Here is a 20,347-nt window from a genome sequence, read left to right on the forward strand (position 1 = left end):
AGGTAAGGGGCGGGGGGGGGCAAAGCGGGGGGCGTGCGGGGATCGGTCGCGGGTGCGCAGCCCCATGGGCGGCGAGCAGGGTCGCTGGTGGAGCCGGCAGCAACTTTTCGACCCCCTCCCAGCCTCCGTGCGCGCCCCCGGGGCGCGGCTCCGCGCCGCCCCCCTCCATCCCCCCCCCCCGCAGCCGTCAGGGGCTGTCCCGCAGAGGGGTGCGAGGCCGTCCCCGCGCTGCTCGGGGGGCGCAGGGCGCCGTGCCGACGCCCCGGACCCCCCAGGCCCTTGATGCTGGCTGCTTGTGGTGCCTGGGGTCGTCTGGCCCCGAGGAGGTGTTGCTGATCATCGCCAGCCCGCTGGAGGCAGGTGTGGAACTTACCTGGTGGGTTTTGGGGTTTCCTGAAGCTCCTCTGCTGTTGCAAGGAGGTGAGAAATGCGGCGGAGCAGGGGCATCCCGCACTCACCTGCCTGCTCCTGCATGTTTTTTTTTCCACTTCCACGTTTTGCGCCCCACAGAAGAGGTGCTTTAAACAAGCGTATCAAAGTGCCTTCGGTCTCTAGCCTAGCAGCCTGCTGTGCTGACTACAGAGCACAGCACACATGCCACAGAAGTTTCCTGCACTGTGAGTTGCTGACGCACGCAGGAAGAGGGACACTCCAGATCACGGCCCTGCGTGCTGACCCGCGGCTTCTCCCTTCTCCTCCAGCAGCCCCTTCAATGACCGGCCAATGTGCAGGATCTGCCACGAGGGCAGCAGCCAGGAAGACCTGCTCTCCCCCTGTGAGTGCACAGGGACCCTGGGGACTATCCACCGCAGCTGCCTGGAGCACTGGCTGTCGTCCTCCAACACCAGCTACTGTGAGCTCTGCCACTTCAGGTTTGCAGTGGAGCGCAAACCCAGGCCACTGGTAGAGGTCAGTACTCGGGGCACGTCCCCCAGAGCTCAGTGAGTGAGCCCTGTCCACTTTTACAGAGGCATCACGAAGCCTCCGCCAAAACAAGGGCAAGCTGTCAGTTTGGGGCGTTGCAAGGTGGCGGCGGGAGCTCAAGGAAAGGGCAGGAACAGCAAAACCCGTGTTTCAAACAAAATCGAAACAAGCGGGAAGAACGGGAGTGATGTTTTTGCTTCACTGTAAACAGAAGCAGAGGTCTGGGGAGCAGTGTGCAGGGGATACGTAGTACACCGGGAGCTCAGTAGAGGATGGAGGAGAGGTGTGTCACTACAAAGCAGCAGTTACTGCTCGACAACATCATTATTCAGAATATTTAATGTAGGCCAGGAACTATTTTTTGTTTTATTTTGATTGCTTTTGAGAGAGAGAAAACAAACCAATGAACCTTATAAACCTAGCTTCTGTGTCAAGCCCACAAGAAGGAATTGGTTTTGCTCAGTGTCTGGCATCTCCAGCCGTTCTTGAATGACCTTTTGGCCTCCTCTTGCCTGTGTACCAGACCAGACAGTGAATTGGGCAATTGTTTCTCCCTTATCAATTCAAATTCAGTTATGGGCCAACTATAGATGCTTTAGTGGCTGCATTAAATTTGCCAGCTTTTTTTTGTGCCCCCAGGAGAAGGAAAAAAAAAGAAAGAAAGAAATAGAAGCCAAGATCTTTACACTGTTCATGATTTTTATCCTTTTTTTTTCCTTGGGAAAAAAAAAAAAAAAAAAAAAAAAGGTGAAATTTATGGTTTGTGTTGGAATTAAAAGTGAATTACAAAGAGTAACTTTTTTCAGAAGTAATGAGAAGCATCTTGCTGTACCAGTTGGTGACACAGGTGCTCACATGCTAAGCCTGTCCCCCTTCATTGTTACTGTAACCTGTAGCAGAGATGTTGAAGGAGACACGGTATTAAAAATAAGGGAGAGAGGGGGTCATATTTTGCCTTCACTCACAGGCCGGAGGACTCAGGATAATACCGACTGCAAAACGAGCAAAGCTGCGACAGTGCAGAGTGATTTGATTTTGGAGTCCACCTTCTTCAGGCTGTGCCTTCAAAAAGGCTGCTTGTGAGAGGCTCCCTCTGCACAAATGGGGTGTGACAGTTCTCTGAGCTAATGGGGACTGAAGATGTTGAAGGCAAAAGCCAACCCTGCTGAGGCTGGGGGAGTCCAGTCGCTTGATTGCTCCCTGCTGAAGCAAGCTTCTCTTTTGCCAAAAGAGCAATAATATTATAATGTGGTATAATGTACATTCTAAATTGTATATTTTATACATTATATGATCTATATATTATATATATATAAAATATAATAACATAACTAAAAACTGCCTGTTTTTTCTCAGCTGAAGACAATTGAGAAGCAGGTGCAGAAACATTTCTGAAACATGGTACTCATTGCTAATTGATGTTTTTCTCTTTACTACCTAATCTTTTCTTGCTTCTCAGCTACCACATCCACAGTATTTTAACACAGTCGATAACAATTACGTGCTGTTGCAGAAAAGCTTGTAATATGACAGCAACTCACTCTTTTAAAGTCCTTTGCAGTCTTGTAGAAGGAGTACATTTTTTATTTAGAAGGGCATCAGATTTATGTTTTTAAAGCTGAGAGCAGCAGAGATAAAGAGTAATGGGACAAATCTAAGCAGAATGACATCAGCTAAACTTTTTGGTTTCTATTGCTGTAATTTAGGTTTGTACTTAAAGTTTGTACTAATTTAATTCACAGTGCTTTGAAATCCCCAAACCTGCCCGTGCAAATAGTTACAGAGCATCTGGAAGTTCCCAAAGCACAACTAAACCAGATGCAAATTGCCAGATTCTGTCATTCTCTGTGATCCTAAGAGCAGTGTCCTGTCTGTCTCCTTGTATTACCTAGCGTAGTGGGGCACAGAGGAAGGGTTATCAGATGCAGCAGGACCAATTTTCACAAAAACCTGCTGTAATGTTTGGACAAGACAGAGTGACCACCTGCTTCTAACTCCATCAAGTGCGGATAAAGGGTTGTGTTTGTTTGAGGGGATGACAAATCAGGCAAGTATCATCAGCTCCCTAGAGCTGTTCCCCTCCCGTGAGGTGTTGGCACAGCTGACAGTGTGAGGCAATACCAGTGTCAAAGTTCTCTTCACTTAGTAAGATAATTAGTTCTCCAAATGTTCCTCTCAACTAGATAATGGAAATGGTAAATGGTCCTTTCAGTGGAGGTGAAAGATGAGTTTACCAATGCATTTTGGGAGGTCAAGAGGCGCTATTACACTCATAAAGCCATTTGTAGAGCGTAGCCAATACATGCTTATCCAGTAATTCCTCAGCAGGTCATATCTCATGCGGAGACTGTATCCCATCCATTGGTCAGTGACAAGTAGTATAAAAATGCTTGAAGCAATCAATCACCATATTTGTTTTTTCTGTAGAGAAATAATTATTTTTTTCCAAGGGAAAAAAAAAAAAAAAAAAAAAAAAAGAAAAAAAGAAAAAAAAATACTTCTGCCTGTTCAAAGAAATACTCACTTTCTTAAAGAGGGAAAACAAAACAAAACAAAACAAACAAACAAACAAAAAAACATGCTATTATTTCTCCTTACCCCTTTAATTGGCTTGATCACTACCTCCTATGGGGCTTAGCCATGAGTGTGAAGGAAATCTCAACGGAACCAAATTGAGTTACTTCACTGGCTTTATCCAGAAATGTCATATCTGACAGGCATTCATGCTGTTAGCACCCAAGAGATGCTGCATCAGTAGTGGGCTTGAAATGAAGTGAGCAGTAAGTGGCAGGGCTGCTTGTTCAGCCATATTCCTCCCTCCCCTGTGTACATTATTATGGAAGCAGCAGAGGATTTCTTGCTGCGCTTAATGACTTGGTCAGAGCAGGTTAGTGAACCCATTCCATTTCTCCCTCGCCCATGCTGTCAGTTTGTCATTAGTTCATTATGAAACAAGAGCAAGCACTCCATGAAAATTTATTGTAAGATGGCTTTTTGCCTTCTTTTAAGCAATTGCCCATATTCACTCTAAGGATGTGGGCCCATATGCTCAAACTGGAGATCTTTAGCTCAGATAGAAGGGAGAGATCTCTACAATTGTATCCTGCCTCCTGCACACTTCATGCACAGGATACAAAAATGCAGGGATCCAGTTTTTCTTTCTCTCCTCAACTTACATTATGGGCAGCAGACTCTTGTTGTTGTTGCAGTTGTTTTTCCCTGGCTTTTTGTTACAAAGAAAAGTGGAGGTAAAATAGCTTTGATTTTGACTTCCATTTCCTCTTTATCTGTTGTATCTTTTCTCCATCACGAGCTTCTTTTTGGTCAACTTAGTTTCAAACTATGTTCTTCTATGGGAGACATTCCTTTATCTGCGATGTATGGCATGCATCTGTTGTCTGGGGGAGAAGTATCTCCCCATAGGTGTACTATCTGCCGAAACCCACAGCCTCACCAGAGAGGCAGGAGCTAGTAGCACAGTGTCAGACTGATCCATCCAACCTTCTTTTTGTGAAGTTTCAGGTGTTCCTGGGCCTCTTCTTATTTTAACCCATACTCTTTTTGCCAGAAGAATCTTGTTTCTGAATCTAGTTTCATGGTAGGAATTGGTTGTGTGTATATCGTCCAAGGAGAGCAATTTGTTCCTTTCAACCCATCTTTTGTGCCCCAAGTCATTGTGTCATGATTCTGGGTAGTAGCACATGCAAGCTATGGTCCTTTCTCCTTCTCTGATGCTGGGACAAATGGACTAAAACAGGAGGAAAACGAATTGGTTTTGATACCTCTTTGCCACCCTCTTGTTTTTGTCTTTTACCCCCTGTTGCATTGGGTGGAAGTGTTCTGTGTATTGGTCTTCACCAAGTCAAAGAAGCACACACCAGGGAAATGCACACATTTCATCTCTTTCACAAGTGTTCGTCAAAGGTTGGTCAGCCTGAAGGAATTCTTGGTACGATGTTAAAATGTTAAGTTCTTGGTACATTGGAGAACTTGGTACATTGTTAAAACAGAGGAGGAGATGGAGTTTGATAGAAAAAGAGCTTTTTCAGGCTAAAGGTCACTGGGTTATTTTGTTCATCTCCCTTCTGGAGAGGGCACCCAGCAAGCTCTGACATTGAGAAAACTGAAACAACCAAGCAGAGGTAATCTGCTGGAGCACAAACTTTCCGTAGCATCTTTGGAGCTGCCATTTAGTCATGTTTTTGCTACACCACTTGCTGCTGTTCAGGCACTTGGCAAGCATCAATATAGCAAGTCTAGGCATTTCTCTTGATTTCAGAGCTCCTTCTTTAGATTGTTTGGAGTCATCCACTGCACTACAGTCTATTTGCCGGTAATCCAAAATACATTGTCAATTCACACGTTTCCAGTACATGCACATTCCCCTCAGTCCCTTGTGATATTGCAAAATTCAATTCAAAACATATGGCTTGTTATAGGAAAGATCTGATCCCACCTATTCTACCATGTACTAGATGTGCAGCACCCCTGCCTGTGCAGTCTGCTGGAAACGAGAGGTCTACAGCATGTCAGCTTGCGCACATGAAAGTCTCATGTTCGGCATGTGTCTGGGGATGATGAATCTCAGAACAAGAAGCAGCTACTGCTGAGCAGCCCTGCTTTTCCCCAGTGTCCTTGTCTCCTCAGTGACAGTGGGAGCGCAGCCACATTTGGCACAGAGCACCTAGGCTAAAGTAGCAGAAACTCCAGACGCTGGAGTAAAGTCTATTGGGGTTGATACGGGTAGACCTGATTTTCCTTGTGACACACATAGAAGAATCTCAAAACAAACACAAATTGAAATCAAATTACAGCAGTTTCAGTTAGCGATTTTATAGACCTTTCACTTTTATATTATTCCTTCAATAAGGCCAATCCATTTGGTATCTATTGGTTCTTCTTTTCTTTCTTCATTTTTCTTTTCTTTTTTTTTTTTTTTTTCCAAATAAATAAGAGAACAAAAAGCACTTCATTAACAACATAAAACTGTTCAGCAAAACAGCATGAAAGAATGAATAGTCAGGATAAACATCACAATAAAGAGTAGAAATTAACTACAGCTTTTTTTCCCTAATCTACTCCTGCCTCTGGAGCTCATACTAGAAAAGAAAAAGAAAGAGGGGAAGTGGTTAAGAAGAGCTGGCATTACAATTTAAAACTTCCAGGAGCTGTACGCTGAAATCTGAATTTACTTTACGTGCAAGGCTCTGAGTCATGCTCTTTTTATCTGTTGGGTTTCTTTTCACTTACTTTTCCCTCCACTACTCAGTGAAGCACGTCGTTTACAATCGATTACATTAAATAATGATGAAAACACACCAGATTTGCTGCACATAGTTTGTAGAAGGATTGCTCTCAAAGCCAGAAGGAAAATGGTGACTTGGCGTAGTCACCAACAAGGATGTCTTCCATAAATCTCAGAGCACGGCGGAGCTGTGGCTGTCTGTGCAGCATGTTCATGCCAGGAGCAGATAGGTGCATCACCTGCTTCTGAAGGGAATAGAGGATGCACTTGGGATTGCTGGAACACATTGCAAAGATTGGAATGGAGTAGAGAAGCACTGGCAACAGGGAGAGTGCCCATGAGCAGCTAATATAAAAAGTTGGAAAGAGAGTCTAGCCAAAAAACCTTAACCTTAAACAAATGGGCACTGGGAATGCACTAGCACTTTGGAGAAGAGAGTCCCTGAAGATCCAGAGGCTGTTGCAGGGGACTCTCTAACAGACCAGCATACATATGTATATACATCTCGCCTCTTGTCTTGACCCAAAAAGGACAAACTGGTGGAGATGCTTTTGTACCTTCTAGTCCTCAGATGCAAAAAGAACCCCTTGAGATCCAAGTTACATGGGAAGAATTTGAAGCAGCCTTGTAGATTTCTAGCAGAAATATGTTTGAGTTAAAGTATTACAAAAAGAAATAACAGTTAACCCAATGACACATACAATTTTTAAAACTTGAGCTGTTCAAGAATTATTTTTTTGCACCTAGAATACCCTTCTGTATTCATTCCTAGTGGGAAAAAGTCCAGAGACCAAAACAAGCTGCATAAAGCTTCATAAAGTCCTATAAAAGAAGCAAAGTAGTTATTTTATGTTCTTTACAGAAAAGTTTGGCAACAGTGCTTCACTTTTCCCAAGCACAAATCTTTCTCATAGTTCCGGGAGCAAGAATGCAAACAAAAGCAACTCCCCTGCCAAACACAAAAGAAAACAAAACCCAAAGCTTGAGGAAGAAAAGCAAAAATTATTTACCAGTGAGCAGATTGTGGATCACATCTGTAACTGCTCTTTGCTAAATTTAAAGGACCAGTGATCAAGGGTTGAGGAAAATTCCCAGGAGAAAGTAAATGAACAATCAGAGAGGAAATAGCTGCCGTGGAAAAGCCCAAATGCTGTTCTTTGAGGACTAGTTAAAATGAGGGAAGGTACCGTGAATTTTTAAAGGTAGAGCTTGTAGTGTTTTGGATTAGGGTATTGGTGACTTCTCTGTGGGCATTGTGATTCTCTAATGCAGTTCTAGGCTGCGGGGTTATCATTTCTGTCCTGCAGGTTGCATTTCCTACCACGCACAGGAGACAGCCAAGAGGCTGCTTCTTCTAGTGAGAAAGTGCTAAATGAAAAATTTTAGCGTGTCTGACTTTTGGGAGGGCTACCAAGCTTTTATTGGATCATTAATTTTCATATATTTGACCTTGTAGATCAAGGTATTTGTAGTGTATTGAACTTTGTGTTGCATGCAGATCTGCAATCTGCCTTGCTTTGTATTTAAAATGCAAAAACGTGATTTTTGTTGATTGATTTTTCTTGAATGCATACATTTGTTTGGCTAATTGGGAAGACATTCATCCGAAAATAGAATGGTGGCTTTACAAAAACGTACAGATAAAGGGAAATAACTGCCTCTCCCAGAGTTCCACAAAACCTTTTTTCTTGACGTATCTTGAAAACCTGTACCTGTTAGAAGTATCACCTGAAATATAAACTAGAAGTGGGTAATAGGAAAACTGGCCAGCAGGAAGCCAGACTAATGTTAAAGGATTCAATATCATTTAATTGAACCTGCAAGAAGTTTCATAGGTTTTTTTTGCAACACAGCAAGCTCTGTTGTTTGTTTCCACTATCATATAGTTACTAATCATGTGTTGAGATATTAATTTTGCATAATCCAGAAACCAAACACCACATTTACCAGCCACAGCCAGCTCCACAGCCTGGGGGAGCACTGTGTATCAAACGTCTGCTTTTCAGCTTGCAGGCTACCGGAGGTCTAGGTGGCAGAATCTGTTGTAGTGTGATAGCAGCAACCTGCAGTACTCTGCTTGCTTACTTTCTGCCTAGGGTTGGTTCTTTTCTGCACTGTGGCATATTATTTTTTTCAAAACCGCCACAACAACAAAAATGTATCCTATACCATCTTTATAATAAACACTTTACTCTCTCCATTTAAAAAAATGCAAGTGAAATTATTTTATTATTTCACATAGTAACTTTGGCTTTTTTTGGACATCAACAATGAAAATACTCCCTGGAACTTTATTTAAAATGAGGGTTAAGTGCAGACTCAGTCATGAGGAGGCCGTAGCACTAGCATAACAAAGATAGCAGAGCTCAGATCTTTACTTTCTAGCTGTCAGAAAGCTAGAAAGTCTAGACTCTGGGACTAAAGGAGCATTTCTGTCAATTATCACCATGACCTTTCCAAAAGCTGACGACAATAATGCTGTGCTAGTAACTGAATATCTGATCTAAGCCGGAAAACTCAAAACTGACATTTAAGTATTTAAGTTTTTTTTGTTGTTGTTGTCTTTTTTGTGTTTTTCTTTTCAATGAAAAAGTAGCAGTCATATATTTGTTTTCCTTGGCAAAACATTAACCTAGAAAAGTTTTGAGTTAACCAAAGTGTTTCATTGCACTGGAAGTGAACATATGTACCGTTCTGTTCTGAGAGACTTTATTATGAGTTACATTCCAGTAAGCTTAGTTTCAAAACATTAACAAAACAAACATACAAACAAACAAAAAAACTAGAACAGATTTTTTTCAAGTAAATATTTGAACAAAACTACCTGTTCAGGTGTTATATATATATATATATGTGTGTGTGTGTGTATATATATATATATATATATATATATATATATATATATGTCAATATGTGGTCCTCTTGGTGTTTAAAAACGTCCTTCATCCAAGTGAAACTCTCTCAGAAAAACAGGCAATATGAGTCTTTCTTGGCCTAGAGCCTAAAGGAAAATGCTCCTATTGCTCATTGCAGGAATGAAACCAGAAATGACAATAATTACTGGCAGTTTTGCTTGTTTACAGGCTGCTTTTGTCGAGATTCACTGCAGGGCTATCAGCATGAAAAGAATGAAATGAAGTGACATGTTTGATGTGTAATAAGCTATTTTTAGTTCAAAGGGAAACACATTTAGGGAAGACCGTTTCTTTCTGGTTCTTGGCAATGCCCAACCCCTTCATTCGTGATCAATTTAAATACCTTTAACTAAAAAGCAGTGTGATGGATTTTCTTCACATTCTGCAGAATCTCCTTTGTTGCTGGTATAATTTGAGCAGTATTTATGTAAAATCAATTTTCCAAACAGAACGTATTGAACTAAAAAGGGCTTCTCAGTAGAAACTGATTGTAGCCTTAGGATCTGATCCAGAAAACACTGTGCACGTACTTCACTTGTTTTTTGTGAGGCATTTAATTGAAGTTAGATCTATGAGGTGAGCACTTCTAGAATTGGCCTTTGGCAGTGGTGAAATAGCTCAGACTTCTGGAGGTGTTTTGGAGCAGTTTCCTGCTGGCAACTCATTTTCCTTATGTTGATAAATTCCCAGCCAGAGCCTCTTGAAGGTGTCTGGTCCTCAGTTGCTGCTTGTTCTGATTATTTCCTTCTTCAAATGGAAGACTTCACTTTTCTGTCTCATCACACACATGCCTCAGCCTGTCTCATGTCTCAGATAAGCATTTCTCCGGTTTGTTGAGTTTGCTTAGACATGATGAAATAAACAAGTTAAAAAGAAACTGAGCCCATTTGCTCATCTCAGGGGCCTGAAGTTTCAAATTGCTTGACAATGTCAAGTAAACATCTCAGCATATTCGTGCTGAAAGGGGTTTGGGGACAGATCTGGCTTTGTGTGCAGTTTTAAGTATCAGGTGAAATTTTAGAAGCCAGTAATTGGCACACACACCAAAAGTCTTCCAGGGACTGCTGAAAATCCTTATAAAGTTCCTCAGAGCTGCAGCTGCCATTCAGTTGGAGGAAGCATGGAGACCCTCTGATGAAGGTCAGGAGCTCTGTTTTATCTTTCTAGAGTAGGTAATAATTTAAATTCAACACTGCCTTGTGATGTAACTGCAACAGATCCTTCTAAGTGTACTATGCATGTCAGAGGGTGAAACGAAGGTGCCTTGGATGTGCTAGCGGTGTTTTCTATTCCAAATGCGTTACATTGAGCATCCTTTTCAAAAGTTCTTTCATTAACTGTGGAGTTTTAGCCTATGCCACTGTTTGAGAGGCTCTTCCAGAGCTGGATCCAGAGCTGGCTGGGCATTTTTTTCTGACTCTTACCCTAAATTTATTTATTTATGGCCAGTTATTAGCTATTTGTTCTTAAGCCAGCATTGTCTATTAGCTTAAGTAGCACTTCTCCTTCACTGATGTCCCCCATCTGTTCTCCCAATCTCTGGCCGTCCCTGAGGTGCACTTACAGAGCATGATCTTGCTGGGTTAGATGAGTCAAACTTTTAAAGCCTGCTCTTGCAGAATGGGCTCTCAGTTTTCTTGGTGCCCCATCTCTGTACCAGCTGAAGTGATTCTTTCTTGAGCACAGGAGGCTATCACCAGCGCATCTCGGGGGAGCTTCCTTGCTACTTCCCTGTAGAAAAGAGCTGCAAGGCTGCAGTTGTGGCCTTGCCCAGGCTATTTGCTGCTGCTCCCCTGCAGGAAGTGCCCTTTCCCCAGCGTTGGGACAAATAATCTTGGGACATTTCAGCAAAACCTCCTCGTGTTTCTCTGCCTGTGTATCTGGAACAGTAATCGATGTTCACTTTAAGATGGCACTTAATGAAATAATGCCTTGCCAGCTAGGCCAGTATTTTGTTTCAAATGTGACCCTTTTTTTAGGCTTTTTTTTTTTTTTTTTTTTTTTTTTTCAAAAATGGAAACTGTTGCTCGTGGTCTCAATTTATTGCAGAAGTAATTGAGTACATTGACACATTTTAATATAATACATTTCAGAGTATCATAGTGCGGGCCTGACAGTAGCATCTGGCCTTACATCTTATTCTCTGCCAGCACAGTAGTCCCTCCTGCACTGCCACGCTAATTAATCAGCTCAGCACTTTGCTGGAATCATTGTCTGAGTTTCAGTTTCACAAAAGGATTTGCTGACTTGGCTTCTTAGCTATAAAGTAGCTTGACAGTGCACATTTCCAAAACAGAAGACTGAAACCTAGAATCTAAACAGGAGCATATTTAGAAACACGTGTATGCTACTTCAGGAGAAAAATACGTGCTGTGACTGAAATCCATATAGCCATTGAAATTACTTATTCATTGCTTTTGACTTCCATTTCAGAAATAGCTAGTGAAACTACGCCAGCTTTTAAGGTTAGACTGTAAAAATTTTATTTTATTTTTTAATTTATTATTTAACACTACTTCTGTCTGTCCTGGCCTCATCTAATATCTGAATTGCTTAGGTTTAATTCTTTGTTCATGTGGGTCAGACAAGACAGAAACAGTGCCTGGAGACATCAGCCTGTGAAGCATGTTCAGGCTGTTTTTTTATCTGCTCAAGCTTTTGATCACAGTAATCGGAACACCAAAAAATATCGTCTCAATTCAAGTGCCTTCTACTGTATCTTGTGAAAGTTGTGGGGTGGGAGATTACAACAACACCCTCGTGAGAATTATTCCTTGCATGTGCTTATTCCTGGGTGTCTCTCAAGTGCAGAATTTCTTCTCGAGCTGAGCCACCTGGATACCCCAGGGCACAGACTGTGGTGATCCAAGGGTGTCACCTGTGCTAAAAGGGCTCAGGGATGTTGCCCTGCCTTCTTCGCCACCCAGCTGCCAGGACGCACAGTGCTGAGCTGTGGAGCTGCTGGCTTTTTAAGGCCTGCCTTGGGAAAGCAGCGAACACCTGCAGTTCCCACTGAGGTGAAGGAGAAGTGCAGGTGCTCAGCAGTTCTCTGGCAGGTCACCTTTTAAACAAATATGTTTCACAAACCCTTTTGGCAGTCGCTTTTAAAAGCAGAATCCCCACTGCCAGGCGCTTTCAGTTCCTCTCATTTTCCTGGTGGTTTCTCATTATGGGGATTCATGGAAATTGAACAAGGTGAAGGTTGCAATCAGTCATGTCTAGAAGCATCCAAATATAACCTGGAACAGTGAAGCATACGCCCCTGGGAGTATTTTTCAGCAAGTGGAATGAAAACTCAGAGGAAAGTGGCTGCGAGCCTTTCACACGTGACTTTATGGTTTTCACTGTAAATTTTCAGTAAAATGACAACCTGTTCGAGTGTAGAGCTAAGTGTCCTCACTTTGCACAAGCCCTGCTGAGGTGAGCTCTACATGCAAGACCCTTGCTTTTTGTCTGATCCTGCTGGGGTGGGAGTGTGTGAGCAGATGGGTGGGCACTGCTGCTGGTTGGCATTAGCCTCTGCTCCTGGCATTTGGGTGTCCTCATTCATCTTTGGGTTGAGATCCTGCTTGGAAAGGAAGTAGGATTATTCAGCCTCCCTCTTTTAATAGTGTCTTCCTTTGCACCTTCACTTGCACCTGCTTGCAGAAGGGGCTTATATTCGTACAAAGTAGTTACGAAGCACTTCCCACTTTGTTAGGATTTTAAAAGGCAACTCAAGAAAAAATTAGTTAATGTATTTAACTATTCTTTTTTTAAATTTATTTTTACGTTCTCTTGAATTCCTGAGTCATACTTGAAAATGGATGCAGGCTGCTGTGTTACTGTGTGGCACTGAGACCTCACAAAAATTTTGTGAAGTAGTCACTGTGTGTTTCCATCTGAGAGACGGTGAGGCCGAGGCAAACTTGTCTGCTGATCTGGGCCTATCCTGATAGTGCTGGGCTAGAGCCAGTGGCTTCCTGCTCCTGGTTGCAATTGATTTCCTGACTGTGGTTTTACCCTGCATTAAGATGGAGAGAGAAGTGCTGCATTTGTTTTCCTGGAGCAGGAAAAGCAGGAAAAGATGAAGTAGGGTTTAAAAGAACAGGTGGGATGCCTAGGTGAGCATCCTTGCTGCAGCCGACATGGCTTTTTTCTTGCACTGACAGCAGAGAAGGGGAGCACTGCTGGCAGGAGTGTGACAATCTGTCCAAATTCTTTACCTTTCCACAGCAAAAAAGTTGCATGGCTTGGTAGTCATCCTCTTTAAAGACTGACTTAAGTGATGAGGTTTTTATATTAAAAGAGCTCGGTGTGCTGTTGTAGGCTGAACTTCCTTCACCTCTGTGACCTGAAATCCTGATTATAGAAACAGGGGCACACAGGATTGATAGCTGTTCAATCAGCCTTCACTCCAGCAGTTGACTTTCAGGCAGTCTGTTCTGCAAGATTAATGCCCTCTTAGTAAAAGTAACCTTGTGTGAATCCAGCCCTGCTTGCATGCAGATACCTGAAAGCAAGTTAAAAATGGTTTTGCCAATATTACGGGCAGAATTAAAATAAATAAATAAAATCTTACAGTAGGATACAAAACACTAACAGTGTCTGTGCTCTGGAGCTGTGAGAAGAGTGTGTGATTCTTTCTGCGTTGAGAAGGGAGTTTCTGAAATGTTTCAGCAGCCGAATGCCACGGGCAGCGCTTTGCCAGCCCATTTCGGTGAGACACATCCCCTTCTCAGGTCAGCTTTTCTACAGCTGAACAAATGATGCTGTGGGTACGTATGGCTGGAGGTACGCCTCAGCAAGAGGGATAGCTTCAGGTGGGAGCTCTCTAGGGACAGCCAAGGCCATGTCCTGCGTGCGGTCTCTGTTTGCCCTTCCCGAAGGGGCAGGTCCACGTTTCACAAGCAAGCAGCTCATCTCAGGCCGCACGTGCACCCCTTGCTGACACTTGCTTTGTCTGCATTTTGCCTGCAGTGGCTGAGGAACCCAGGCCCCCAGCATGAGAAACGGACTCTCTTTGGAGACATGGTGTGCTTCTTGTTCATAACGCCGCTGGCGACCATCTCTGGCTGGCTGTGTCTACGAGGAGCTGTGGACCACCTGCACTTTAGTAGTAGGCTAGAAGCTGTTGGCCTCATTGCACTCACTGTCGCACTCTTCACTATTTACCTCTTTTGGACCCTAGTAAGTATCGGTTTCCTATTCAACTCACAGGAGTGAGGAAAAGAGTAAATCAGAAAATTAATTGCAGCTCTGCCACAGAGTGCTGCAGAGTGGGTGGACTATTGTAATGAAGTGTCACTTATGCTTAACACTGGTATAAATAAATATACAACTACAAGAAATCTTGTGGTTGCATACCTGTTAAGTTCTGTGGAAAGCTAGAAAGATGCTGTACATTTCGGATCAGTAATTCCCAAATCCCAAACACTGGAGAGCATAGCAAGAGGGAGAGAGGTACCAGGTGGTTTCCCACAAAGCTGGCACACCTAAGAATTTTCCGTGCTGCTGCTCTTTGTACAATCCCTTGTCACTACATTTGCAAGTCTGTAGGAGTCCCTAGTCCCCGAGTGGTTACATCATTAGCACACTGCTGACACCACGGAGTTATTCTGTGCATCCTCAGAGAGGAAGGGTCCCTTGCTGGGTCAGGGTCTCCCAGCCTAGGGGCGTGATTTTTACTGTATAATGAGGATAGTTCACAGGTAGTTCACATTAGAATACTCCTAATCTTTGTTTTTCAGCCAGCTATGATGCTCTGGTAGGACTATTCATGTTACATTGATTCAAGGGCATACATCAGGATGTTTCCCCCAAGAATGTCAACAGAACAGCCTTCCTGATGAGCAGTTCCTCTGTTAATCATCCTTTAGACATCTGCAAGGCCTGGGTCATCTTGCCCTTTCCTCAAAGTACATTTTTTATCTCTTTCACACAAAAGAGAGTTAACTATGCATTGGTAGCAATAGTAAGCTCGAAAAAGAGAAGGAAGAAACAAATAACCCCCCCTCATCCCCCCCCCCCCCCCCCCCAGTAACGAACGGGGAGTTATTGGGGGGGAGGGGGGGACGACTCCAAGAAGGCTATGAAAGGTAACAGCTCTTTCACTTCGTTCAGAACAGTAAAACCTCAGCTCATCCACAGAGGACTTCAGGCTAATTTTAACACAGCAGTAGAGAAATCTCAGAGTTTTGCCTCAGCCTCCTGCAGTTCCACTTTTCTTTGCTTCTGCTTCCTTTCCCCATAAAGCAGCAGCTCTGCCCTTTGACGGGAAGGCAGCTACTCCAGCAGTGATGGGGCGCTTAGGTTTCCTGCCACACTGTGTGTAGCCATTTCCTTCGGGTTGTCAGGCAAAGGTTGCTCAAATTGCCTTAGCACGACTGCCTTAGAAATCCAAATGCTGCCTTTTTTTTTTTCTTTTTTTTTTTTAGATATATATAAATCACAAACATCAGAATGATTATTTTAAGTTGGAAATGGCAGTTTGGCTGATTTGCTTGGTTAAATTACTTGTGACATGTGGACTTATCCAACCTTGCTCATTAAGACTTCTGCAGCATCTCAGCTGTAATCACCATCAGCATTTATTGCTATTGCACTGGTAGTGTTAAAAATGACCTCTATTCACTTTATAACTTTTCCCCCTTCAGAAGTTTAGCGAGAAATCTGCGTGCCCTTTATTAACCTTAAGGTTATTTGACACTTGGAGAATGTGTTGAGAGCAAGCTTGATGTAAACGCATACCTCGGCTGATTTAATTGAAATACAGTATCTTTAGTAAGACGTTCTGTTGTAACCTGCCATCCAGCCCGGCAGGAGGCTGATGGGCTAATGAAGCGCTCTGTCCATCAGGCAAGAGCAAGGCAGGAGGCCTTTCAGGACACAGTAAATGCCCTGTTCAGCGGGGAGTTAATTCAGTGGGTAGAGCCGAGGGAGACGTGGTGGGAAGGATGCTCGGGCTCTGTTCACAGTACAGAAGGTGCCCTCGTTTCTCTCCCAGCATTAGCGCTGGATGAAGGAGTTTAGCCGAGGTTTATGTACATCTGTAAAATAAGTCAACAGGCTCAGGTGCCAGCATATTGTCACATGCTTCACCAGAAGGCAGGGCTGTAAAGGCAAGGAAGAGGTTTAATACAACTACTTTACAAACAGCACTGAGCACTCTGCACACGGGCGGTGTGCTCAGCAGCCTGGGATGCATCAGTCACACTGAGAAGCATCAGCCTGCCCTTACCTCTGGGAAGCACCACACTGCCCTCACTCTGCAGCAAGGGGTGACCTGCCAGCAGAAGTGCTAACCCCATCGAGGGCTTCTGCAGCACCCTCCCTATTTTTTTTTTATATTCCCTACTTTTCAAGGCTTAGCAGATGGGTGAGTCCTGTACTACTACTTGCTTAGTTAAGGCTGTACAGGGACTATATTGATTGCTGTTGGGTAAATTACACACAACATGTGATATAATGCTCCTCTAGGACCTGGGAAAATTAAGAAAACTAAAGCTTCATTTTACTTCCAATAAATCAGCTTATTTTCTCTGGAGGCAAAAGCTGGCATATAGATTATTTGCACACCACAGTAGCCCAGTGGAAATGGGAGAGATGCTGTTTTTAGCATCCAAGAAGCTATTTTATCCCTTCCCCTAAAAAAGCTAAGTTCTCCATAAAAATACTGTTACTTTTCCAAATGTATTTGATTACTGTAACTGATCTACCACCATATATATATATATGCCTGAGATGAAAGCTTCAGACAAAATGGAGATTTCTATTTAAGAATTCAGGGCCACGTTCTGTTTTCTCACACCTAGGTAATCTTGACTTGTATAAGATCAATAGGGATTGGGGTGCAATAGGATTTGGCCGTGCAGCTTCCATTACAACATAACTGTTGGTTAAAAACAAAGGCTAGCCTAAATTAATCCAAATTAGAAACACAGACATCTCCCCTTGCTATGCTATTGAAAAGGTGAACAAAGAACTTCAGTGTGGCAAGGACCAGTGTAAAAACAGGCGTTTGTTCAGCATCTCGAGTTTCCCATCGAGTGCAACTGTTTAGGGTGAGAAACGCTGGCTCTCGATGAAATTGAGTAGCTGACATCACTTGGAAACTGCCTTCAGGCAAGAACCGATTGTAAACAAGCTGTCAAACTTAACTGGGATATCCTGTGAAAATGCCTTAAACAAACAAACAATTAAAGCTGGGATTAACAATGTAGCTGTTTCTCAAAGAATCTGATGTGATGCTACCGGAAAACCCTTCCTAGACTCCAGCTTGCTCCTCTGAAGCAGTCACAGCACTTTGCATGGCATTCATCTTTGCAGTTTTTTTTGTTGTTGTTGTTGTTGTTTTTTGTTGTTTTTAACTACCATAAGAATTCTGCTGCTACTGCAGCTCTTTCTTAAAAGAGATTTCTCATGTCCTTACACATAGGATGTTCCACAGAAATGAAGATGCAGGCTGCTTTACCTTCAGGGGGAGCAGAGGAGATCGAAAGGTGGGGAATGTATTCATCTGTTGGAAGAGCTGTTTTATTGAACAAAAGCTCTGTGGGTTTCCCTCGTTAACAGCAGACAACTGGATGAAGATCTAACAATAATATATATATATATGTATATGTATATATATAAAACAGCTTTTTTTTTTTCTTTTTTTCTTGTCCCTAGAAGGATTTTATAGAATGGTAAATCATTTATTTAGCTAAAAGGACCCCTTTGCACTAAGAAAGGATTTCATAGGCATGTTGGTGCCTAACACAAAGCACCAGGCTTTGCAGTCACTCCACACCTCACCGGGGCTGCTGCAGGAGGTAGGGAACCAAGCAGCACAGACAGAAACACAGGTTGGAAGCAGCATACAAACGCTTCATTGCAAACAGTGGCATCTTCCATCTGCCTGTGCAAACCAAGCATGTTGCCTCCAGATACAGCATCTGCATGGCACCTTCTACCATCTGAATAGCAGTGACCCGCAGAAGTGGGACAGGTGCATAAAAATTAATGACAAATAACAGGGTGCACATTAAAACAGAATAGCTAACGAGACAAGGTTCCTTCTGTGCTCACTGCTTGGGTCTCCTGCCCACAGCTCAATAACGTAATTGTCGTTTGGCATGTTTCACCCAAAAGGTCCCAAGCCAGCTAACAGCTTTTAACAGAGCTGTGAATGTACAGCATCTCACACAGACTTAACTCACTGCACTTGACTGTCACTAAAATAAGCAGTAAACTATTAAAAAAAAATAATACAGGGGCAAGCTATCTTGCATATATGCATAGCAGTCATTTGTCTTCCACTATTAGCAGAACCACACTGAGGCTTAGCTGATTAAACTCAGGAGACAACCTCAGTTGAGACACTAATTCTAAGACAGTGAGAAGATAGCTCAGACCTTGCTGTGTCTGGGCAACCCTGAGCTTGATGCATGCAGCAATAAAGCCATTACGAGGTAGAACATATGACCCTGTCAGTATGCACACCTTAGCTACCTGCATGCAAGTCTTCACCAGCCAGCCAGCTCCATTTGTGTCAGTTTAACAACTCAAATTCCAAAATTTATCTGGTTGTAAATGGCTACCAGTAATTCTAGGTCTTGGGAAATTCTGGCAGGATGTCCAACTTTTCGTTTTGTAAAAAGGGAACGAGTGGTGGGCAATAGCAGAAGGTAGGGCACAAGCTGCTTTTCTCTTCTGCCGTGGATATGTGGGGAACAAGCCATGTGTATGTTAGGTCTGACCTTTATCAACCACTTTTTTGCTCAATTTTATTCCACCCAGTGAGGCTTCTTGTGGGTGTTCTGTCCCACTTGAAGATTTCCCCCCTACAACCCTAATTGATTCCTTAGAGGAGTGAAGTGATTCTAAGTGCACTGCTCCTCTTTTCTCTCTGCAGGTATCATTTAGATATCATTGCAGATTGTACAACGAATGGCGTCGGACCAATCAGCGGGTGATACTCCTAATCCCAAAGTCTGCCAATGTTCCCTCCAACCAGCAGTCCCTGCTGGGCCTGCCATCAGTCAAAAGGAACTCAAAGGAGACAATCGTCTGATCTGGGGATTTCTGCACTGGGTCCGTGCACTAAAAATATTTTCCTCAAACTCATTGGGCTCAGACACCGTCCAGAACCCCCTAGTGCTGTTCTGACTTACAAACTCTTCACAGACGAAGAAATCACTGTCTGAATTCAAATCATGGATGCTGCAATCATATGATATTTGCTAATCTGCCAAACATGTTTATTTAGCAGATACTATATGGAAGCTCGTGTTAATACTTGCATCAACAAGTGATGCAAACTTTTCTATTGTTTAAAAATATTAAACTATGATAATTAACAATGCAACACAGGTGTAAAGAGTGCTTTGTTTTTATTGTTTCTGTTCCTATAGTTCTATGTCCTCAGTTAGATGGATAGTGACCAGTGCTGTATTTTGTGTTTCTGAATCACATCAACAGTATAGCAAGATGGATTATTTTCCCCGATTTTATTTGAAGGATTTTATACTAGCACTTTGGATTGTTAAAATACTTTTTTTGTGTGTGATGACTTCTACAAATTGGCATATTATTTAAACACTATGAAGTGATTGGAAGATGATCTTCTGTTTCTTGTTTGACAGAGAAGTTCTGATAGGAAAAATCCTTCATGAATAAATTTGGAATATCTGAAAGAAGAAGTGACACAAATTGCAATAATCTTCTAACTTAAAAGTATTCTATTAAGTAACACTGTGGGAACAAAAAAATTGCACTTTTTCCACTCAGAAGCAACAAATTAGGCATCACATTGTGCACTGAATTTCTGCTGGTGTGAATTTACTTTGCATTTACACCAAGTTGAATTTAACCCTAATTGTATAAATCATTTTTGTAAGGCAAACGCTGCATTCATAATGAATGAGATCATTAGACATGTTTTAGGGAGTGGGAACTTGTCTTGCATAATTATTAACAATCCTTTAAAGCTGCAGAATTTTCAGCTTGACAGGTAGATTTAGGAGTGTATGTAAACCCTGACCTCTCTTAGTAGCACTGAGACTAGGGCTTTTTTAAAAAGAACACAACCTACAGGGGTGACTGAACTGAATTTGCAATCTAAATACTAGACTTTATTCCTGGATGGCATTTCCTATTTCCCCTTTGGCTTTTGCCCAAATCGTTCAAGAAATCTTTACTCTTAAAAGAAACATAACATTTATGTGGAGACATATATATATGTATATGTATATATGTATATATGTATATGTATATATATATGTATGTATATATATATATTTAT

At 42.5% G+C, this 20,347-nt stretch overlaps 1 protein-coding gene across 4 annotated transcripts; it reads left to right on the forward strand.

Annotated features, from left to right (window-relative positions):
- Positions 1-205: 205 nt before the first annotated feature.
- MARCHF3 (membrane associated ring-CH-type finger 3) lies at positions 206-19,411 on the forward strand. 4 transcript variants are annotated; one of them, XM_035310664.1, is made up of 4 exons: positions 206-360; positions 702-909; positions 14,044-14,253; positions 18,959-19,411. In XM_035310664.1, exons 2-4 carry the CDS (start codon positions 724-726, stop codon positions 19,115-19,117), a joined length of 555 nt encoding a protein of 184 aa, XP_035166555.1. In that variant the 5' UTR covers positions 206-360; positions 702-723; the 3' UTR covers positions 19,118-19,411. The 4 variants fall into 4 exon arrangements, with proteins under 4 accessions (XP_035166555.1, XP_035166556.1, XP_035166558.1 ...); XM_035310665.1 differs by having other exon boundaries at positions 217-420; XM_035310667.1 differs by having other exon boundaries at positions 217-420; positions 705-909.
- Positions 19,412-20,347: the final 936 nt, after the last annotated feature.

This window comes from Oxyura jamaicensis, chromosome Z (genome assembly GCF_011077185.1).
Source record: "Oxyura jamaicensis isolate SHBP4307 breed ruddy duck chromosome Z, BPBGC_Ojam_1.0, whole genome shotgun sequence".
In the NCBI taxonomy this organism is placed as follows: Eukaryota; Metazoa; Chordata; class Aves; order Anseriformes; family Anatidae; genus Oxyura; species Oxyura jamaicensis.